The following is a 23,973-nucleotide window of genomic DNA, read 5'->3' as shown; positions in this document are numbered from 1 at the left end:
CTGGTGACCCCTTCCTGCCCCTGTAGGACCAATATGTCACTTGAGCCATCACTCATTATCTCCCCACCCTCCACACTCAACACCACAATCCCTCACCCCCTGCTGTCCATCCTACTATACTGACCATGCATGTTCCAAAAACAGACACCATTTTTACTTCAAGGTTGACCCTCCAAACCCCCCCCTCAGCAACAAAACCCACATGCATACGCACAATGCCACTCACACTCACAGTTGTTGCCCAATTACTCCAACCACCCTCTCTCCACCCCAGGTCCATCCCCTTCTCTCCATATATGTCCCACCTCAGCCAATAGGGGGCAAGGCAAGGGTGTGACTACAGCCAAGGGGGCTTTGGGGCTTCTTTATAAAACTCTACGGGGATGAGCAACAGTTAGCACTTTCTGTCAGCCCAGGGAGGAGAAGGCAAGGAGAGAGAGAGCAGTGAGAGAGAGTGGGGGGAGAGAGAAAGACCGCTGGGGCCGCTGGTTTCGTCCCAAATCCCACACTTTCAGAAAGTGTTGGTGGGTACACTTTTACTTTTTTTTTAAAAAACAGGAATCAGAGCTCATTTTCCCAAGTCTGAGTAAAAGCCTGGGTTTGGAATTTTCTGAGCTCCTGGGTTTGGGACCTGGCATTTCTTTCTCTTTTCCACTCATGCTGTGCTGTTGTGGTTGTTTTTTGTGAAGTCTCCTCTTGAGCAGAGAGGATGGAGAACGCCCACACTCAGGAGCCGCCCGCGTGCTTGGCCTACTTCAACGTGAGCGAGGGCACGGGCCTTACACCTGAGCAGGTCAAGAAGAACCTGGCCAAGTATGGCTATAACGGTGAGGGAAGCATGAACGGACGGATTGCTGGATGCATGGATGGATAGATGAATAGATGGATGGATAAATGTTAAATAAGGAGAGAAAACTGTCACTGGACAGACCCACTGAGGAAGAAGAAAGTTTGCATTTTACAAGAGTAACTGTACTAATGCATAGAAATGAGAACTAGCAGAGAAATTATATATAATAACAGTCTTCTTTGACGGGGATCATGCACGGGATAATCTGACAAGTGATAAGGGAGAAAAAAGTAATCAACAGCAACACTAATAGGCTGGACAGGACTACAGGTTATCAAGATATTTTTCAAGATAAGTAACTAGAGACTGTATGTTTGTTCAGATTCTGCAACAACTTTATACCATCTGAGCTAACATCTAGCATTTTCACCAGTATTGGGAACTTTTACTGCAATTTCTGTTAGAAAGGTGATATAGAACAAGAAGAACTATCTACACTAAAGCTTTGACAGATGCAAGGTCACATTGAAGGGCAGAAGGCCACTGCTGGGCCAATCAGTGCTGAGATTTGCATTGCTGTATACGAGAGCTATGAGACCTCCATATTAATGACTATTATAATTATATACTACAGATTCCTGTCACATTAAAGACTTTAGACAATGATTATACCTGTCAGAATGTAAAAGTAATCTTCCCTTCCTGTTCTTCTCTTGGTTCTGCCTCCTTGACTGAACTGACCAATCACAGAGCTGCCTGCTGAGGAAGGTGAGTTTCCTTCTTTTTCTTTCAATCATTCAAGCTGTGTGTGTGTTCACAGTGATCACTATTGTCAGTTATGTACAAAAATTTTAGTTACGTTAAGTGCTTTGACTAAATACAGTTAAAAGCTAAGTAGTTTTTAAGAAAGATCAATATTGGACAACACTGACGGTTTCAGTATCAATATTGGTTTATACACAGTGTGTCTGCATCAATATCTGTTTCGGACAATATTCAAGGCTCAAAACTTGGCAATGCTATCAGATGATACTAAAGGATTCGATATTGGTATTGATATTGAGCGATACTCAAGGTTTCAGTATCGGTATAGATATTGGACGATACTGAAGGTTTCGATATCAATATCAGATTATACTTAAGGTTTCAATGTTAGTATCAGAAAAGAGAATGGAGTCTACACTCTGTTTTGTATAGACTGTTTTATATAGTTCCACCTACAACACTCATACTACTGTTGTATACCGATAACCTGACTACAGACTGACCGCTCATGAAGTACAAATAGTTCTTGCTCTCGTAAGCAATCTCTCTTTCTCTCAGGTAAATCAATCTGGGAGCTGGTTGTGGAGCAGTTTGAAGATTTGCTGGTCAGGATCCTGCTGTTGGCGGCCTGCATCTCTTTTGTAAGTAAAACAAAATCATATCACGTGATCAGTATAGGGTGTCACTGAGCACAGCAACTGCTTACAGAACTATATTTACTCATCTGTTGTATTTAGAGACATGTAATCTATTCATGCTCCACCCACAAACGCATAATTTTATAACAACTGTTGCAAGATTACTTGCAAAAACCTAATGAGGAATAGACCTCTGAAGTTATGTTGTCACTCTGCAGTCAGCGTCATGCCCATGCAATAAACTCCAGGTTTAAGTAGTTTTTATCCTGGGAAAAAAATGAATTGGAGGCAAATCAGTGCTACGCACCCTGTGGTAAACAAAAATGTTGCAAACCCGATACATTCTGTTTGGGTTTGTACAGATTTTTTCCCCAAATGTCACTGGACCCTCGGAATAATGAGGCTGGTAAAGAGTTGAAATAGAAATGTTGCTACACGCAGTCCTATGCAAAAGTTTAGACACACCTGGTCAAATGGCAACGACCTCGTAAGTCAGAGGATCCAGAGACACTTGAGGGAAAAACAAACACAGGGCAAAATAAATTGAATTTGGAACATTTTTATTTACAACAGGGCGTAAGAGTGGCAATTTTCTTAATGTGCTAACTTGCTTAGATGCGAAGTTCCTAATATGGGCATGACGCTGACTACAGATTGACGACCAGGCCTTCACTTTGAGACACAGTTAGTGGTCGTTAACACTGAGGTGAAGGACAGGGACACATTCCCACATTCTCATACCTGCCTGTCAGTCACAGAGTGACCCCTTTACCTTTGAGCCCTGTGGGTAACCTTTTGTGGGTAAACTGTAAATTCATTTGTCCACCCAGACATGTGATGTGTGTCATGCACTGAAATAAGTGCTGCAGTAACTTACCAGATTTAAACACAAACATAATGTCCATATCAACAAAACGTTAGCACGACTATTGACAAATGACAATTTTTTCCACTGACTTCCCCTCATAATGTTTGTGGGTTTACATACCAAAAACCTTCATTTTTGCATTACCGTTTTCCAAACTGTCTTTGTGCCTAAATACTCAGCGTGATGCTGCATCCAAAAATTCAAAACCATTGTTTTTAATTAAGGTTCGCACAGTGTGCAAAATACCCCTTGGTATTTGGGGGTCCCATGTTGGCTGGCTACTCCAGCATTGGCAGGCTGCTCACTGAAATGCCATAGCAGCACTGATGCTAGCTTCGGTGGCAACAAAATGTTTGGTTTAACAAAAGTAAAAGATATTTTCTAGTCTGTTAATGCGCTCTTCCACACATAAACTGAGATCTTACACATCTATTCTTTTGTCTTAAGTTTAAGGAGTAACAATTCACTCTTTCCACCAAACTCTTACTGAATTGGGCGAGTTTACAATATTACAAGTTCTTCAAAGGTCAGGTATAGTTACAGTTGCTAGGCGATGAAGGACCAACTGAGTTAACCAATTTGCTGCAGTGCCACCCTGAGGCAGAGCAGTGCTGCATCTCTAATAAGAATGCCAAAGATGGCCAATTGTGGATGAAGCAGCTAAACAATGGCCTTTTCCTGAGTTTATATTTAGCATCTGTTTTTTCAGGGACCTCTAGAGGTTTGATTTTGAAACACTGGTTCCCCTGTATCTCACACATTGGGTACGCGCAATGGTGCCAACACTCCACCTCAACGCATGGCGGCACTCGGCAACTCAGTGTGTCTTTCTCATTTAGCCATTACTGCTGCATTAGCTTTGACACTATATTAAAGCCATATTTAGATCACAGAAATCCACAGAAGATCGCAGGTGACTTTAAATATACATAGAGAAATGCAGTCAGTCTCTTAGATGAACAAACCAATTCTAACGGTCTATTACCTCAGCTAACGCTACTAGTCTGGTCTTTTTCACCTTCTATGTTTCAGCTTGTAAGCAGCGAGTTTGTGAAGAGATAGTTAACTAATGCCAAATGATGTTTAAAGTAAATTTATACGAGTATAAAACTTAACTTGAATTAGATGTTATGAGCCCTTTAAAGACTTAATACTGTTCATGTAATATATTTCATTCAGTGGAAATGATGTAGATATTTAAATTGTGTAAATTCAATGTGTCACTCTATACAGTGAACAAACACACGCACCATTTAGGGAATAAATTATGCAACAATTTCAGAGGCTGTTATTATTTGGAAAGCTCTTAAAGACAAACCACAAACAACTTTTTCTCACTGTACAAACTACACTCTGTAAGGCTGAATCTGTGTAAATGCTATGAATTAATGTTGATTCTATAGAAAAAAATATTGAATCTCTTTTATCTCCTTTTATCTCCAGCACTGTCATGCTGCAGTGATTACCATCATAACCTCCCCTTCAATTATCATTTATGCCATAAATCTATTCACGGCAAGTTTAGTTCATTATAAAACTACTTTACCCAGAAGTCCCACATGAGGTGTTGATATCAAAACACTTAGCTTCTATGTCAGATCCTCAGGCCTTCCTCTCTCTTTCTCTTTCTCTCTCTCTCTCTCTCTCTCTCTCTCTCTCTCACTCGCTTGTAATTTTGTTTTGGAGTGAAAGGGTTGAGAGGCTGAACATGCAGCATTAGTTCTGCTGTCCTGCTTCACTCTTTTGTACCAGTACAGCTGTCATTATAGCCTTAGAAGGCTAGGGAAAGAGAGAGAGAGAGAGAGAGAGAGAGAGAGAGAGAGAGAGAGAGGCAGAAAGAAAGGTAGAGAAAGATAAGTAAACAGAACAGTAGCGAGAAAGAGAAGCAGATGAGGATAAAAAGGATAAAAAGGGTAAAAAGGAGAGAGAGAGAAAGACAGAGACAGAGAACAAGAGTTATTTTAAGATAGTCTCAAGCAGGGCTGAGACACAGAGAACCACATACAAAAGGTCAGAGATGGATGGAATGAGGGATTGCTTGGTGGTGAGTGAGAGAGAGAGGGAGAGAGAGAGCAAGGCAGAGAAAGAGTGACAGAGAGCTGGTGTTAAGGTGTGATGTGTGTGAGCATGTCAACTAAAGGAATAGAACAGACCGAGCAGCCTGAACCCAGTCAGCTGTTCTCACTCTGTCTCTACATCAGAAAGAGAGAGAGAGAGAGAGAGATAGTGGGGGTGGCTGTGACTTAGAAACTGATGAAAAAAGTTACCTGATTCAAATGTATATATAATTTACTCCTGAATAACACTCCGGGGTGCATCGCTTTGTATCAGTCTGAAGGTGGGGATCCCACAGATTTGATCTTTTCATGTTCGAATCAATAATAACTCATTATAATTACATTTTGCCCAAAAATACAATTACATTGGTGAAAAACTGTATTTGTATTTGCTATAACTGTAAGTGTAGTGTTTATATTTGACTACTATGAAAACAGTTCCTCTAGTCCTTCATTTGTAGTGTACTTGTAAAATAATTCTGAATCGTACCAAATTAATTTAAATCGAATCTTTGGAAAATGTGAGATTCCATGATTCACTGAATCGTTTACTAAGCAAACTGAATCAAATATAGCTGAACCGAACTGTTGTAAGGTTGGAGACTCACACTCTTGCTGTAAACTGGGCACACATTGTTTTAATGAGGTCATCTTGCTGCTCCTCAGGTCCTGGCCTGGTTTGAAGAGGGTGAGGAGACGGTCACTGCCTTTGTTGAGCCATTTGTCATCCTGCTCATCCTCATTGCCAACGCTGTGGTTGGAGTATGGCAGGTGAGCACATACACACAAACATTCATCATCAACATTCATAGACTTTATGGCCAAAAGTATGTGGACACATGACCATCATACCTATATGAGCTTGTTCTGGGAGGGTTCCACAAGATGTTGGACTGTGTCTGTGAGAATTTGTGTCCATCCAGTCAAAAGAGCATTTCTGAGGTCAGATACTGATGTTGGACGACAAGGCCTGGTTCACAGTTGATGTTCCAGTTAATCCCAAAAGTGTTCAGTGTGGGTGAGGTCAGGGATCTGTGCAGGCTAGAGTTCCTCCACACCAAACCAAACCATATCTTAATGTACCTCGCTTTGTGCACAGGGGCACAGTCATGCTGGAACAATTGCCACAAAGTTGGAAGCATATAATTGTCAAAAATATCTTTTGTGTTCTGTAACATTAACATTAGCCTTCAGTGGAACTAAGGGGTCCAAACCCTGAAAAACAGCCCCAGATTATTATCCCTCGTCAGCCAAACTTTACTGTTGGCACTATGCAGTTAGTGTTCTCCTGTCATCTGTCAATTTCAGATTCAATCTTCATACTGACAGACAGTGAACCTCATCACTCCAGAGAGCACGATTTCACTGCTGAGTCCAGAGGTGGTCTGCTTTACACCACTATAGCCAGTGCTTGACATTGCGCATTTTGATCTCAGGCTTGTGTGCAGCTGCCCAATGGAAACTCATTTAATGAACCCCCCGACACAAGTTCTTGTGCTGATGTTGTTACCAGAGGCAGTGTGGAACTCTATAATGAGTGATGCAACAGAGGTTATGCAAACTTTTGCAAAGGTCACAGGCCAAGTGTGTCGTCTATAGAGGATGTGTTAACTTATTTTCAATTAGGTGTACACAAAGTCATTCAGAGTGGTTTGATGTGAAATGTGTCATTCTAGAGAAGCTTACATACACAAACATGCCATGTTTAATGCCTCAAAATCCTCCTTCATAGAAAGTTATTACACAAATTGGTTGGGAATTACGAATGAGAGTTCTTGGTCTAAATTTTATTTTAAAAGTCCATCAAAGGTGGAGAGGTACAGAGTGCTCTAAGGCAAAATAGTTTTTTTTTTAAGTTTTTTAAATTAAAACCAATAATCACTATTTAACTATTATCAACACATTTAATTATAAATATTACTGCAAAGATACTTCACTGGAAATCACTAGACATTTTGCATAGTAAATGAAAGTGATATACTTGCACTGTGGACATCACAACCCATGGTTCTTATCACCACCATTGTAAAGTAATCAAATTCAGTAATTCAGTAAGTTTTTGTATAATAAACCATTTCACATCAAACCACTCTGAATGACTTTTCAACTCAGCTCGTGAATTATTCAGACATTTTCAAAAATCGGTAGAATTCCACTTTAACATAAAAACAATGGGTACCACTTCAGAATACAGCCACCCTTATACAGTGTTTATGAATGGTTTACAAGTAGTTTATTAATGGTTATTAATTAGGTTATTAAACACCTTTAAAAATCATTAATAAATAGTTATAACACCTTAATAAATGAGGCAAAAGTGACCTGTTATAGTTAATGAATATGAATATGTAATGAAGCTGACAAGTTTTGTGCTGGCTGATGGAGAAGACAAAGTCAGATATGTAACCAGCAAAATATGAAACTTAACAGTATAAATGAATGTAGGCTCACTATTTGGCAAGCAACAAGTCACTGTTGCTCTTTCATTTATGCATTGAAACTGCTTATTATTTCAAGGTGATTATGAATAACCATTAACAAAATAATAATAAACAAATTTTAAACCATTCATAAACTCTTTACAACGGTAGCCTTATTCTGAAGTGCTACAGTATCACATGATAATTACCGTTTTATTATTTTAAAGTCATTTTTATGTGAACGAGTCCAACTGGATAAAAAAGCTGCAGTTATGTTTAAGACTTGTTATGTATAATTTGTAATTCTTTCTAAGGTGAGTTTTACAGAAGATACATATTAAATTAGTATCAATATCAGCCAATACTTTCATCACAAAAAGCTTCTCGTGCCACCTCTACCTTCTGCACAAAGTGGGTCTGTCTCTGGTGAGCAGCAGAACAGAGCAGTTGGCATTACGTCAGGGGTCAAAGGTTAATCCTAGCAGATCTTTAGGCCCCTGAAGGCCTGCAGCAGTGCTGTGCAGAGTGGCTATATCGTCATGTTACTGGGGGCTGGTCAGGTTTCAGTACAGTCCATATGGATACAACAATGCTCACTTGGAAACTATGCGTGCCACTGGAAGGAGAAGGCCTTTGAGCCGTTAAGAGAAGGGAGGAGAAAATAGGAACTGATTTGAGTCGGGCATTTCCTTCCACAGGAGCGCAACGCCGAGAGCGCCATCGAGGCCCTGAAGGAGTACGAGCCGGAGATGGGCAAAGTGTACCGCGCTGACCGGAAGAGTGTGCAGAGGATCAAGGCCAGAGAGATCGTGCCTGGAGACGTTGTAGAAGTGTCAGGTACAAACACAATCAGCATAATCACTTCAGCTACAGTAGCAAACCTCTGACTTCAGAATGATTCCATTTGATTACGACTGACGTATACATGCCACGCCCACAAATGCATGGCAACTGTTGCTAGGTTGGACAAACTTTACAGAACACTGGCAAAAAGCTTCCAGAGCAAACAGTTTTACCACACAATTTAAAAAATTACACTCACAATTACTCACTACATTGTTTGTTTAGGCAAATTTTTACTTCAAACTGCAGTCCTACAATGTTTTAAAAAAATTGGAAAAAAAGCGTTCAGAGCTTGGACATACAAGATTATGTTATGATCTATTTACACCCAAGGCATTCATTGAGACAGTAATAAGCTAAATATATATAAAATCATCATTTAATAGGTACTTTCTATTGGGAAGTGTCTGTCCTAAACACTAACCCCTAAATTTACAATTGTCAAAATTCTTACAAAAGATGGTTCTTCAAGAAACCATTGCTACCATGTGGCTTTACATGATAAAATGGTTTTCAGATTGATGGAGAATGTGTTCTACAGAGCACCAAAAAGCGTTCTTCTATTGTTACGATGTCAAGCTTGTAATGCAGTAGATGGTAGCAACGAAAGGATGTGCCAGTTCTTCAGAATTTGATGGCTGATTCAATTTAACAGATTATTTCAGTACAATACAATTTTTAGATTTTTATTTCGAATTAACCCGTTTTCACAGTGGATATAAAATGCAGTTTCCACCTGTTTTGGATGAAGTCCCTTACTTAAATGATGTAATTTTTTTCTTCAATGATGTTGATGAAATATATTTCAGTGGATAATCAAAAAAACTGCAAAGCTGTCCATTTTATCCCAGCATGACTGTTTTTCCTCATCCCTCTTTGTTGCCCACTAGCAGCTCAACGAAAAGTCACAACATTTAATCCACAAACTGCCAAAAGTGTCCTAGTTAATCTGATAGCAGAGTTATTATTGAAAACTCTGAGTTGATTTTCATTCCACCGGCAGTGGAATGGCCACTAGGGGGCCAGCAGAAAGAAATTAATGGCCATTACACACCAAACGACTTGGAAATTTCCAGACACAATTTTATCACATCAAAACTATACACGCCAGATGTGATTTAATTTTGCCTTGTCTTTCACACCACAAAGAAAACAAGCAAACGTGCATAATGTCTTCAAGCGATGAGAAGACATCCTTTGCTCCTCATAAAATCTACAAACAGTGACGTTGGGTAGGCTGCTTCCCATTGTGGAAAAGTGAAACATAGTGTGGAGAGTTTCATTGACACAAATCCAGGGAAACTTTGAGGACTTTCTCATATCACTCAGATGTCCATAACTTAGTTTGAGCTACTTCTAGAGATGCTAGCAACACACATGACGAAGGAAGCAACACACATGATGAAGGAAGCAACATACATGATGAAGCAGAAGACAAACTAACTTTTTGAAGTTTGTCAAAAAGTACTAGATGCTGGTTGCTTTTGCCACGTCAAAACCAGAGACAGTAGTGATTGGTCGAGTGAGTTTGTGTTGCCTGCAAAACTTCACTAAAATCTAGGAGAGGGAGAATAACAAAGAAAATACTTTCTCTGCCCCATTTTCATAGTAGCTTGCGCTGCAGATGCTCAGAGTTCAGCCAAAAGAAGGATGCATTTCTCGGCCGCATTTCAAGGACACTCCTTGTGCTTTTCAAATGGGACAGTGCTTATGACGTATACAGCTGAGACACCTGATCTTCAAAGGTCATAGACTCGTAAACAAGACACAGCCAATGTATTTTCGCTTTCTGAAAACCCTATTTGATCTACAAGATATTATCAGTTATGTAGGAAACATTTACACATTAGTGGAATATTAACAGTAAAACAATACTGTTTTTACATTTTTTTTTATTTGGCCATTCCTGAATTGAATATTATTATAATTAATAATACATAACTATAAGGTTCAAAAATTGAGGCAGTTAATTCATCTTCTTTTAAAGAGATGCATCATGATGCACCCATAGCTCCAAAAGATAATAATCAAAAGAGAGAAACATCAACAACACCTGCTACCAGTATGTATGGCAAGAGAGATATTGGCCAACTGTCATACCACAGGAGAGAGAGAGAGAGAGAGAGAGAGAGAGAGAGAGAGAGAGAGAGAATAGTATGTAAGGGGGTAGGGTCTGCATATGAGACGTATGTCCTTGAGAAAGAGTGTGAACGAGGATCCTTTTATGGCAATCCCAGTGTGCATGTGAGCGAGAGAGAGAGAGAGAGAGAAAGAGAGAGACAGAGAGACAGAGAATAAAGAGCAGAGGGATCAGAGAAGGTTGAGAGAACTCATCAAGAGTCCAGGCAAAGGAGTGCTGGTGTATAAATACAGCCCAGCACCTGTCTTCCACTTGCCCTCTGTCTCAATCCCCCTCTCTCTCTCCCTTTATCCCTCTCTCCTTCTCTTTCATTCCCCACCTGTTCCCTCCTCATCACTCCTTCTCTTCTCTAGTCAGCTTGTTTACAGTGTTCAGAGGGTCGCCTCGTCCTTTCTCTCTGTACCGGCTCATCAGGCCTCTGTGCCAGCCTAGCAGAGTAAACTGCTGATTTCTGACAAAAACATTCAGTTGCAACACTGACTTTACATTAAAAATAAAATGAAAAGAGTTTTTGTTCTGCAAGTTTTGCTTTTATGAAGTACAATTTGTATTTGTGAATTGAATTCATAGATTTCTTTGTGTGTGAATCGAATTCATAGATTTGTGTGTGTGTGTGTGTGTGTGTGTGTGTGTTCTTGTTCCTGCAGTTGGTGATAAAGTCCCCGCTGACATCAGAATCACTTCCATCAAGTCCACAACTCTGCGTGTTGACCAGTCCATCCTTACTGGTAAAAACCTCTGAAAATGTCATTAAAGCCTTTTTATATTATCGTGTACAATATTTTTATTATATTTAATTATAAATATTATAAATATATAATATTTTAATTATAAAAGTATGTGCACCCCTGGTCAAATGACATTTTAATGCACAATTACTGTTTATTTGCTTGATAACTCCACTTTATTTTAATCTACCTTGTCAAAAGACAAATGACAGTAGAATAGAAACACTCGAAATGTCAATTCAGTTCATTGATTGAATAGTTGATGTGATTACATAAATTACAAAAATCCCAGGCAAAGTTGTCAAGCAGACAACATTTCAGGATGAATTAAATCATAGCTGTTCAGTAAATGTGTTGATATAAGATTTGGCCACATTTGATCAGAAGCGAAAATAAAAGGGGGGGGGGGCATCTTACCCAGGGAAGCTCCTTCACCAAAGATTACAATGTTTATACCTGTATTATATTATACTGTTTATTTATCTTATTGATTTGACACACAACTTTTCTGACTGATTAAGTGCAATTACAATAATTAGAATCATAATAACTCATCCTCTCTCTGTCTCTCTCTCTCTCTCTCTCTCTCTCTCTCTCTCTCTCTCTCTCTCAGGAGAGTCTGTGAGTGTGATTAAGCACACCGATGCTGTACCTGACCCCAGAGCCGTCAACCAGGACAAGAAGAACATGCTGTTCTCTGTGAGCTTCTCTTTCACCATCACTCTTTCATCACTATATCTACTCATTTTAGCCTCCACACTCCTCCTCCATCCCATATTCCCCCTTCTTCCGTCTCTTACCCTCCTTTCTCTCCACTCCCCACCAGGGCACCAACATCGCTGCAGGTAAAGCCATCGGAGTGGCTGTGGCCACTGGTGTCTCCACTGAGATCGGTAAAATCCGTGACCAGATGGCAGCCACAGAACAGGAGAAGACGCCCCTGCAGCAGAAGCTGGATGAGTTCGGTGAGCAGCTCTCCAAGGTCATCTCTCTCATCTGTGTCGCTGTGTGGCTCATCAACATCGGTCACTTCAACGACCCCGTACACGGAGGCTCCTGGATCCGCGGCGCTGTTTACTACTTCAAGATTGCTGTGGCTCTGGCTGTGGCTGCCATCCCTGAGGGTGAGAGACTAAAGACTGATGCCACAAAATAACCTGTTTTAAACAGAGATGGGATACAGTTAAAGGGCTCATATCATGGAAAAAGAAAATTTACCATGTAAACATTGCTTAAAGGGCCCGTATACTATATTTTTCTCTTTTCCCTTGAGGAAATCTCCAGCATCACTTCGGAACTAAACAGGCGTTTTTGTTTATTGTGTTTTTAAGACTGATATATGTAAATGATTTCTCTTGTGATTGGCTGTTCTGTATTGTACCTCATTTAAACATGTCTGGCCTGAAACGGAGTTCTTTATAACTCCAACATGAGTAGAAGGGGCTAAAATTCTGTAGGCTGAGTAGGTGGATAATGTAAATGTGTGGGCTTTTTGTGACATCACATTTTATTACAATGAGTTCCTGTTTTGCAGCTTAGTTTCCGTATCATCGCTGTGCAAAGAAAAACATGTACCTCCATTTTGGTCGATTTTTAGTTTTCTGTATCATTTGAACACGGTGGCTTTTGGTTGGTCCTTTACATTGTGTAAAAATTTCATGATGAATGGACCAATAGAAATGCCCCAAAATTACTTGGAATAAAATATCTTCATATTGACTTACACTGAAAGTAAAGAATGTTTTGCCCTCTACTGTAAAGCTTTGGAGATACTTGTTTTTCTTTGGACAGTGATGATATAAGGGACATATGGACGGGCAGTGAGTGGTATATTTTAAAACTTTAACAATGTTCCCATAATACATCAACCAAAAGAGAGGATTGTGTTTTCCATGACACGGGCCCAGTCTATGTAGTCCATATATGGAACATGAAGTTCAATAACCTGGTTTCAGGAGTCTTAACTATTAACTATGTCCTCAAATCAGATGAACACAGAAAAATCTAATTTAATTCTAAGGGATAAAGAGAAATTGGAAAACACACACACACACACACACACACACACACACACACACACACACACACACACACACCATCTAAACCGCTTATCTTTCTGGGCTGCGGGGGGGTGCTGGAGCTTATCCCAGCAGTCACTGGGCAGAAGGCAGGATACACCCTGGACAGTCACCAGTCCATCTCAGGGCAAATTTGAAAACAGTCATGTAAAATGAACTACAGCTGCTTTAGTGTATAAAAAAAGCACACAAATGTTATAAGTGGACCTCAGGAAAACATAAAATGTGGAATTCAGGCCCTTTAAATAATGAATTCACTATTGACTTTTAATGGAATGCCATTATTTGTCTCCATCAAGAAGATAATACAATGTAATGTTTTAAGACAAGAATGAATGGCAGGACAGGGTGTTCTTGTTTACGAGTATGATCTTGCATATTGTACTGTACTTGGAAGTGGATTCCTACATATTGGCTGTTTATGTGTGCTGTGTTAACACATTGACGTAATTCTGGCTGTGTGTCGGCAGGTCTGCCTGCTGTGATCACCACCTGCCTGGCTCTGGGGACGAGGCGCATGGCCAAGAAGAATGCCATCGTACGCTCTCTGCCCTCTGTGGAGACTCTGGGCTGCACCTCGGTCATCTGCTCCGACAAAACCGGCACACTCACCACCAACCAGATGTGTGTCACCAAGGTGAGTCAGAGATTACACACACCTGCACACACAGTTTGGAATCAGTTTTTTCAATAATATTGAATACAGTGGGATCCAAGAGTCTGAGACTACATGGAAAATCTGGGATTTTTTCATTTAAACCTGGAAATAAACAACAGAAATCTTCAAAAATGTTTAAATTTCAAACAAAGGAAAGTTATGACAAATAAAAAGAAGAAATGTGAAAGATTTTATACTATTTCTAGGTCAGTATTTAAATTTAAAGGGTCTATATGTAGTTATATACACTACGTTTAACAGTAGTGCACACTGTCAGAAGACTGGTGAGCTGTTTTGTTCTGTTAAATGTATTACAGTCAACGACTTTCAAAGACACACTGCCTCAAAATCTGTCGTTCCTTGTGTTCAGATGTTCATCATCGATAAGGTAGAAGGCGACTCTGTAACTCTGGATCAGTATGACATCTCTGGCTCCAAGTACACTCCTGAGGGAGAAGTGTAAGTGCAAATGAACCAGCAATCATGAACAAGAGTAAAAAAGAATCACGAATACTGAATACACACACAAACACACATACTTTTACGCTTTCCTGCAGAACGAAGGGAGGCCTTCCGGTCAAGTGTGGTCAGTATGATGGCCTGATTGAGCTGGCCACTATCTGTGCCCTGTGCAATGACTCCTCTCTGGACTACAATGAGGTCAGTACACTTCTCCTTCTCACCCTGTCTGTCTCTTTTTGACCTATTTGAGCTATTGACCTTAAAGGGCCAATATCATACATTTTCTTGATTTTTCCCCCTGATGTTTGTGTGGATTTACACACTAAACTTTTTTTACTTAAAATTTTTTTCACTTTTTATTTTCCAACCTGTCTTTATCACTGAGAAATACACAGGCTGTTTTTGTTACTGTGTCTTGAAGATTAATATGTAAATGACTTCCGTGCTGATTGGCTGCCTTATTCAAAAAGCAGTCTGGGCCAAAACACTTCTAACTTCCTTATAACTTCAAAATGAATCAGTAAGCTAAACTGCCATAAGTTGATTACAACATAAGTTGTATATAAATGTGTTGGTTTTTGTGACATCATAAAAACAGTGAATTCAGCTTTTTTTGCAGCTTAGTTTACTTGTACGGACTGCATTGTGATTTTTTTTTACTTTAATATTTACGTAGTACATAGTACTCTTTATTTTAAAACGTAAAAAAAAAATTACTGTTTTCCAAGATAAAGGCCATTTATGGCTTATTATTCAGCAAGTTATTTGGTTACTACTATGAAACTATGAATGTGCAAGGTTTTGTGGGCTTACATATGTGAAGATTTGTGAAAGTTTTAAGGGGCCTGTTTCATCTTCCAGTTGGATAAGCTTTGTCTCACCTCCTTGTCTTGTAAACCTTCATAGTAATGCATTCTTTCCATCTGGCAGTCTAAGGGCATCTATGAGAAGGTGGGTGAAGCTACTGAGACTGCGCTGAGTTGTCTGGTGGAGAAGATGAACGTGTTCAACACAGAGGTCCGTAACCTGTCCAAGGTGGAGAGAGCCAATGCCTGTTGCTCTGTAAGTATACATAATGTACTTCTATGCTATACAAAAAATTCTTCCACACTTTGCGTGCAATTACGCATTTCCACCAAAGAGGTCTCCAAATCCCCAAAACTTCCATAGTGCAGCTCTAAATACTGTAATCTTACATTTCTTACAGCTAATGTCGTGTCATGCTTCCATCAAAATTTGCCAATCATTTGGCACTGAAATACTTCATATCTATCAGAAGTTCACCATGGTCTCTCCTCTCCTAGGTGATCAAGCAGCTGATGAAGAAGGAGTTCACCCTGGAGTTCTCCCGTGACAGGAAGTCCATGTCTGTCTACTGCTCCCCCGCTAAGCCCTCCAAGGCCCCCATGGGCAACAAGATGTTTGTCAAGGTCAGTGGTTTCTTCTGTGAGCATTTTCAGTTCAAACTTTCCACAAGAAGAAACATAATCTTAATGATGATATCAATGATGTACTACCTCTAAATAAATCCTGTCTTCTTATAGGGTGCTCCTGAGGGTGTGATTGACAGGTGTGCCTATGTGCGTGTGGGCACTAGCCGCGTACCCTTAACTGGCCCTGTTAAGGATAAGATCATGGCTGTGATTAAGGAGTGGGGCACTGGACGGGACACACTGCGCTGCCTGGCCCTCGCCACCCGGGATGCCCCGCTGAAGAAAGAGGAGATGAACCTGGAAGATTCCACCAAGTTTGTTGAGTACGAGGTGAGAAAGAAATGTGTGGGTTTACTTGGAAAGTCCTCTACAGATGATGTACAGATGCTCAAATGAATGAACTATTTGGTGAGACACAGCTCATCCTCAGTAGCATTAGGGTTAGGGTTAGAACTAAGTTTAGGGTTAGGATTAGGATTATGTTCTGGGTTAAAATTAAGGCAAGGATTAAGGATGCTACAAAGCTCCAAGATCCACTAACCTCACCATGCTCTCCTGTGCTCCACAGACTGACCTCACCTTTGTGGGCTGCGTCGGCATGCTGGATCCCCCTCGTAAGGAGGTCATGGGCTCCATCCAGCTGTGCAGGGCTGCTGGCATCCGAGTCATCATGATCACTGGTTAGAGCCATCTCCTCTCTCCCTGCTATGTTCTTCTTTGATACTGCACTCTTTTCTGTGTATTTTAAAAATGTCCAGTTTTCTTCCTCTCAACACCATCTTTTCCTTTTCTACCAGGTGATAATAAGGGCACTGCTGTGGCTATTTGCCGTCGTATCGGCATCTTCGGTGAGGATGAGGACGTGACTGGACGCGCCTTCACAGGCCGTGAGTTTGACGACTTGCCCCTGACTCAGCAGAGAGATGCTGTGCGTAAGGCCTGTTGCTTCGCCCGTGTCGAACCGTCCCACAAGAGCAAGATCGTGGAGTTCCTGCAGGGCTATGATGAGATCACTGCTATGGTGAGAGGACCACAGGCATTAGGCCACAACACTCTAGCATAAAGGAGCAAGGCACCATTTATCAGTTCTGGATCCAGTTCTTTAGTTTATAGAACGTCTCATGCTGCTTATACAGAGTTTAACCCCCTTTAATTGTTAATTGTTAAATTGGCCTTATAAAGGCAACTTACTGTTCTTTGTTATTATTAATCCATTTTTTTGGTACCATTTTCAGGGATCACAGTTTTTAAGCTAGAATCAAACATGATTTTTTCTCTGAGAGAAATTTAAATCTGATTGTCACAAAGGATATCTCTCTCACTGCCCCTCATAGACATTACATGCAGACTCACAGACTAGCACATATTTATCCAAATATTAGTAACTACATGGGATACCATAGCAATGATCTAGCACCACCATATCAACCACTGGGATACCATTGCAATGGCTAAGCAGCACCTTAGAAACCACCTGTGATACCACAGCAACGGCCTACCAACACCTTAGCAACCACCTGGGATAACACAGCAATAGCCTAGCAACACCTTAGCAACCACCTGGGATAACACAGCAATAGCCTAGCTTTAGCAACCACCTGGGATTCCATAGCATTGGCCTAGTAACATTTTATCAACTACCTGGGATAATTTAGCAACGCTTAAGCAACCACCTGGGGTTTCATAGGAACGACACTGTCAAGTGAACTTAAAGTTTGCATATTTTCTCCCTCTAGTTACTAAAATTGCATGTACAGTACAGGCCTACCCTACTGGTAGTGAACAAGTGACTTCATAATCAACTGCCATCACTATTTTCAGGGAAAATGCAGCAAAACCACAAGAGCACTATTTCTTAAGCCTGATTACCCTTTAACTTCTACAAATTATTCAGTACAACGTATAAATTACAAAGTTCAACGAAACAATACATACTTATTAATGCATGCAAAGGGGAAGTCTGGACCTACTGAGTTTAAAGGGCCCATATCCTTCATTCTTCATTTATTTAATTTTTCGGTCCATTTATGACATTTGTGTGGTTTTTGGTACCGAAAATAGTTTCATTTTACATGACAATTCATTTTTTAATGATATGGGTGCCTATGGGGTCACAGTAAAATGTAAATATAACACTACAACATTAATCCCCTTTCCCTCTAACAGACTGGTGATGGTGTGAATGATGCCCCTGCTCTGAAGAAGGCCGAGATTGGCATTGCCATGGGCTCTGGCACTGCTGTTGCCAAGTCAGCCTCGGAGATGGTCCTGGCCGACGACAACTTCTCCTCCATCGTAGCTGCTGTTGAGGAAGGCAGGGCCATCTACAACAACATGAAGCAGTTCATTCGCTACCTCATCTCCTCCAATGTCGGAGAGGTCGTCTGGTGAGTAACTTTAACTTCCTTGCTAATTTGACTCTAAATTGCCAATCTCTAAATTGTCATTTCACATAACTTTCTTTCTCTTTCCCCCTCAGTATCTTCTTGACCGCTGCCCTCGGTTTGCCTGAGGCACTGATCCCAGTACAGTTGCTGTGGGTCAACCTGGTCACTGATGGTCTTCCTGCCACAGCTCTTGGTTTCAACCCCCCTGACCTGGACATCATGGGCAAGGCTCCCCGCTCCCCCAAAGAGCCACTCATCTCTGGCTGGCTCTTCTTCAGATACCTGGCCATCGGAGGTATGTTTACCTTCAAATAAAGAAATGAAGCTACCTTGATGAATTAAAGGCCATGGCCTCAACTGAAAAACCATCACACTGTGTGTGTAGACATGTGGTGTAACTAGGATCTTATTGGCCCAAGTGCAATAAAGATGGTCCCCACTACAACTGCCCCCTGTCCTCCCTCCAGTAGTTACGCTACTGGCCTTAGATGTGCAAATTCAATTTGACAGAGCAAGAATGCCCTCATTTATCTCTTCAGTGTCTTTACACCCTGCGTTCCTTTAGGTTCTCCATTTATCCATGTATAAAGTAATGACCTAATTCTCTTATTGTCTCTTAGGTTATGTTGGAGCTGCTACTGTGGCTGCAGCTGCTTGGTGGTTCATCTACTCTGATGATGGCCCTATGGTGACCTTCTACCAGCTGGTGAGAGTCCAGGACCTTTACACAACCCACACAACCTTTGGGATAACATTAGCATAGCCTTAAGCATTTGACCGGTCCCAGTTTGGTTCGTTGAGTAGTCTTGCTTTGCACATTTAAGCTCCATCATACCCAGTTTAAAGTCATGAAGGCTTATTGATTTAAAGATTATCATAAGAAAGACAAAAAAATGCCAAGACGAGCACCAAGACAAGAATGAAGGACTGAATATCAGACAGCCAAAGAGAATTTCAAAAATTTGAGGAATTCAGAGAACGTCCCACCTGTCTCAGTTATCGTTGCTACATCCTCCAAACCCACAGTACAGGATTCCTGGTAGCATCCATAACTATTGTGCTAACGGTTGTACGAAGCATACTGAGGAGTACATCTGAAACAACTTTCATTAAAAAAATTAAATTTACATTTACATTTATGACATTTGGCAGACGCCCTTATCCAGAGCGACTTACAATTTGATCAATTTACACAGGTAAGCGAAGGTAGTGTTAGGAGTCTTGCCCAAGGACTCTTGGTATAGTGTAGGGTACCAGCTAAATCAGCATAAAAACTTGTGCTGTTTTTTCAGCAGGGTGGTCTTCCACATAAAAAAACAGCCTGAGGCATTATGTGTTCTATTCTGTAATCTACTGCCACTGCTGTTCTCACTGCAGGTTTGTCTTGAAGACTTATTTCAAAGTTTTTGTTCGGCGACGATTGAGATTAGCTAAAAGGCGTGTCTGTCACAATTTTACAAACGACCAACTGTTCTGAACAGTTCTTCTGATCTTTAGATATCTATAAGATTTGCCATACTTATTCAGCTTTTATTAGTTACCTTTTGATTGGTTGGCTAGCTCATAGAAATGCTGACTGGATGTCTGTCGCTTTGTCCCCCAGTCTCATTTCATGCAGTGCACTGCTGATAACGAGGCCTTTGACGGCATCGAGTGTGAGGTGTTTGAGTCCGCTCCCCCCATGACCATGGCCCTGTCGGTGTTGGTCACCATCGAAATGTGCAACGCCCTCAACAGGTAAGACTACAACAATCTCTGGACAATTCAGTTCCTACCATCTTTTAAAAGCTGCTAGGGGGTAGAATGTAACATCTCTAACATAGAATACCATACAAACTTTTTACTCAGTTGAGAAAATTCTAAATTTAAAAAGCCCAGTATGAATTGTAGCCATCATCCAATACCTGGTTAATAGTTTTAAACATTGTTTAAGGATTGCTTAGGTGCCTAAGTCTTTTGCACAGTACTGTACATTTGTCATGTATATAGCTTATTCCATCAGTCTTCACTCTCATAACTACATAATTTATATGTAAGTGTCTTAGTAGTTGCTATTTCACTAATAGCAGTTACTGGATAATAATGAGCTTAATGGGTTATATGTGTTTGCGCAGCTTGTCAGAGAACCAGTCCCTGCTGCGTATGCCTCCCTGGAGCAACGTCTGGCTGGTGGCAGCCATGTCTCTGTCCATGTCCCTGCACTTTATGATCATCTATGTTGATCCTCTGCCTGTAAGTGCCACCACCAACTCACCGCCCTTAAAACACAATGCTATATATCTCTGTATGACACAGGTTTTTATTTAGTCAAAGCTTTTTCTCAATTATTGATCTGTCTATCTATCTACAGATGATTTTCAAGTTGACTCATCTGACTCTGGAACAGTGGGTTGTCGTGCTGCAGCTTTCTCTCCCCGTCATCCTCATCGACGAGGTGCTCAAGTTCATTGCTCGCAACTACCTGGAGCGTAAGTGCATACATACAAAAACACATATACAACATTTTCAGAACTTCCTCATATAAATAATTAACTAGGGGTGCACAATGATATTGGAATTACGTTGGTATCGCCAGATATTTGCTCAATAAAAATATCAACACTAAAGACTCTGGAAAAGCTTAATGCTTAAAAGGTGATGTTGGGTTACTGTGTTAAAATATCTGCATGTTATTCATTTTACTGCATTTGTAACCCTCCACAAATAAATATTACACTTCCCTTTAATGCTTATCAAAGTTTAGTGCTCATTTCTGTATTTCTGTATTTCTAAATGTTTACGCATTGGCAGACATGTATATGAAACATTTTGGATATTGACATCAGCCCAAATTCCCATATCGGTGCATCCCTAGAATTAACCAACATCCAAAATCAATAAAACATGGTATGTTCTGATGCTATTATACTGAATTGTGCACCACTTGTGTTACCCACTTCTTTCAACTCTAAATACCTCTTTCAAAGAACCTGCAACAATTTACTTAATTCAGGTTTCACTAAACAATGAAATTAATGATGATTTTCATTTATCATCCTTTTCCAGTGTTAAGACTACATATTTGTTTGGATAAGATTTTTCCTTCTTCCTTTTCTAAACTCACTCTTTCACACAAATTGCCTTTCTCCTCCTCCATACCTTCTCCACTTTTCTGATCTTTTCTAATTTCCCTCCCTCGTTCCATCCTTCTTGATTTTATTCCAGCCTAATCCCGTTCCCTTCCTGTAACAAAGCAAGGTATCCCTCTCCGTTGAGATGCTAGTTTGTTTGTGAGTGACGGAACACTGCTGTTTTAGTGTGCATGGTTGTCCTGTTTAGTCTTTGTTTTTTTTTTATGGATGCTTTTTTCCATGGAGTCTCATCATGATTTAGTCTGCTTTGATTTATATCCTGTATTCAACAGGATGTAAGAGTGAATTTAACTGAATATGGTGCATACATAAAGTTAAAGGAGTACTCTAGCGTTTTCTAATCTAAACATAATCTGTATTGGTCACGTCCGTATCGTACAGTTCCTTACCACAGGCAATGACGTTTTCCCATTCTAAGTGAAAATCCACTGACTTAAAACACAGTTACAATGGAAGCCAATGGGCAGGTGCTGAATCTAATGCCAACTGGCTTCTAATGTGTTTGGAGTTTAGGGACGGGTCTTTTGCTAAAATCATTGCCTGTGGTAAACGACTGCTACAGATGAGCCAGAAAAGGGCTGAAAAACGCTGGAGTAGTCCTTTAAGGCTGCAGTTTAGTTTTTATTGCAATTATACAGCGTTAGCATGGAGTTTGGAAAGGCAAACAGCTTGAATGAATCGTAAAATAGTATGAAAGGTTTAAAAAGGAATAATGATTTGTTACCTGCACTGCACTTAACACCTGCTGTATTAGTGTACAATAATGAAACTGAGCCAGTGCTACAGAGCACTGTAGAACTCAATCATTCAACCTTTACATAAAGGGAAACTCCACCAACCTTCAATCTTTTTGCATAATTCATTGTAATGATGTAGCCAAAATCAATCAGAGCGGTTTAAGGTGAAATTCTCCATTCTAGAGAAACATACTGAGTCAGAATTGTTTATAACAGTGGTGGAACCAGATGTCTGCAAAGTTTACTGCCTCTTTAAGTTACCTCACAGAAATAAACCATTACGAAATGGTTACATTCTCTGCCTGGTGCCTGAGACATTGTTTTTCAGTAGTTTTGAGGTAAAGTTTTGTTTTGAAATGTATACTTTACATAGGGAATACATTCTTGGCAAAGAGATAAATGCAGAGTATCATAGAGGAAAATAGCCCCCCAAAAACATATTTTTTTTCCAGATTTACCACTATTGTACCATTATCAACATTACATCAAAAACTCATAAGATTCACTGGATAGTATATAAAATGGCTAGTTTTGTGATGTACCTTTTGTTCATATCACCACTGCAAAGAATTCTGAGTTTCTCAACAATGAATCAGTTCACATCAAACCACTCTGTATGACCGTTTCACTCAACACTGAATTATGCGAACACTTTGAAAAACCAGTGGAATACATGGCTGATTGTAGATGTACTGTAGATAAACACTAACTCTAAGTTAAACCTCCTCTACATTCCTCATCTGACTGCATATCTTCTCTCCTACAGAAAAAGATGAAAACCTGGTGGCTAAAAAATGGGACTAAGAAGAAAAAGCTGCTGAAAAGCAGGAGAGCTATGACAACACTCAGTGATGTGTTTCAAAGTCTGAGTGCGCTTAAACCAGCCAGTCAGTCAACCAACAGCGAACAGCAATCAACACACCCCAAAGTGCCAAAAAAACCTTAAAGAAAATATAAAAAAAAAGAATAAATGAATGTATAACAATTTAAGTTAATATATATAGAGAGAGAGATTAACATTGTGAACAGTTATGTAATATTGTAATGGTTCTATTCTTAAAAAAATAAACAGATATATTTAAAAAAAGGTGAAGACTCCATTCTTTGTCCCCTGAAAGTGGTCAGATTCTACAGTATGAGTGTTAAAAAAGGACTAGCATTGAAAGCAAAATCCTTAGTGTTGAATTACAGTGAATTACAGTGTTCATTTAATTCACAGCAAAATACTTAAACATGAGTTACAGCAGGATGAACATCCCACACCCATTTCTACTCTCTTAGCAAAAAGTTATATATAGTACTAAAGGTTTTATGATTTGTAACAATAGCAGAACCCTTTTGGTGCTATATGCCATTAGTAAAAAAGTTCTGTAAAGAACCATATATAACAGGTTTTCCATCATAGTCAAGAAACATTAATTCATACAAAGCACCATTTAAGCATTTAAATAGTTCTTTATGTCCTTCCAGTAAAACCAGGCGTTCCTTGAGGAACTTTTTAAAGGATGCCAATTATGCAGACAGGAACTGTAACACTGTTTGTCTTACTGACTTGAATAGACATGTGTTATCCTGGTTTACCTTATATATGATCTTTGTCTGTATGTTGCTATGACAGATTTTGTGACAGTAGCCCTCTCATCCAAATACATATTTTAAAGCAATACCTTCCGCAGACTACGCTGGACAGTGCTTGCCTGAGAAATACAGATTAATCAATGAGCAGCAAACCAACAAAAGCAACAGTAAAAGTGGAAAGCTCCGGTTCCCCTTGAGACCATCCACTGAAACAAGAATCCACAAGCCTCTGAGCGAGAACGAGTGTGAGAGGCTAACCG

General features: G+C 40.1%; 1 protein-coding gene across 2 annotated transcripts; it reads left to right on the top strand.

Annotated features, from left to right (window-relative positions):
* The first annotated feature begins 371 nt into the window (after window positions 1-371).
* atp2a1 (ATPase sarcoplasmic/endoplasmic reticulum Ca2+ transporting 1) lies at window positions 372-23,138 on the top strand. Of its 2 annotated transcripts, XM_036589967.1 has the most exons (25): window positions 372-524; window positions 690-827; window positions 1,541-1,558; window positions 2,114-2,196; window positions 5,785-5,889; window positions 8,237-8,375; window positions 11,169-11,249; window positions 11,863-11,948; window positions 12,076-12,373; window positions 13,798-13,964; window positions 14,356-14,444; window positions 14,543-14,645; window positions 15,378-15,509; window positions 15,752-15,877; window positions 15,992-16,210; window positions 16,449-16,560; window positions 16,678-16,901; window positions 18,047-18,267; window positions 18,360-18,562; window positions 18,888-18,973; window positions 19,871-20,004; window positions 20,382-20,499; window positions 20,618-20,735; window positions 21,472-21,504; window positions 22,902-23,138. In XM_036589967.1, exons 2-24 carry the CDS (start codon window positions 710-712, stop codon window positions 21,474-21,476), a joined length of 2,985 nt encoding a protein of 994 aa, XP_036445860.1. In that variant the 5' UTR covers window positions 372-524; window positions 690-709; the 3' UTR covers window positions 21,477-21,504; window positions 22,902-23,138. The 2 variants fall into 2 exon arrangements, with proteins under 2 accessions (XP_036445860.1, XP_036445858.1); XM_036589965.1 differs by lacking the exon at window positions 21,472-21,504.
* Window positions 23,139-23,973: the final 835 nt, after the last annotated feature.

The sequence above is a fragment of the Colossoma macropomum genome, unplaced genomic scaffold (genome assembly GCF_904425465.1).
Source record: "Colossoma macropomum unplaced genomic scaffold, Colossoma_macropomum, whole genome shotgun sequence".
Lineage (NCBI taxonomy): Eukaryota > Metazoa > Chordata > Actinopteri > Characiformes > Serrasalmidae > Colossoma > Colossoma macropomum.
This window is presented reverse-complemented; position numbering and strand designations above follow the sequence as displayed.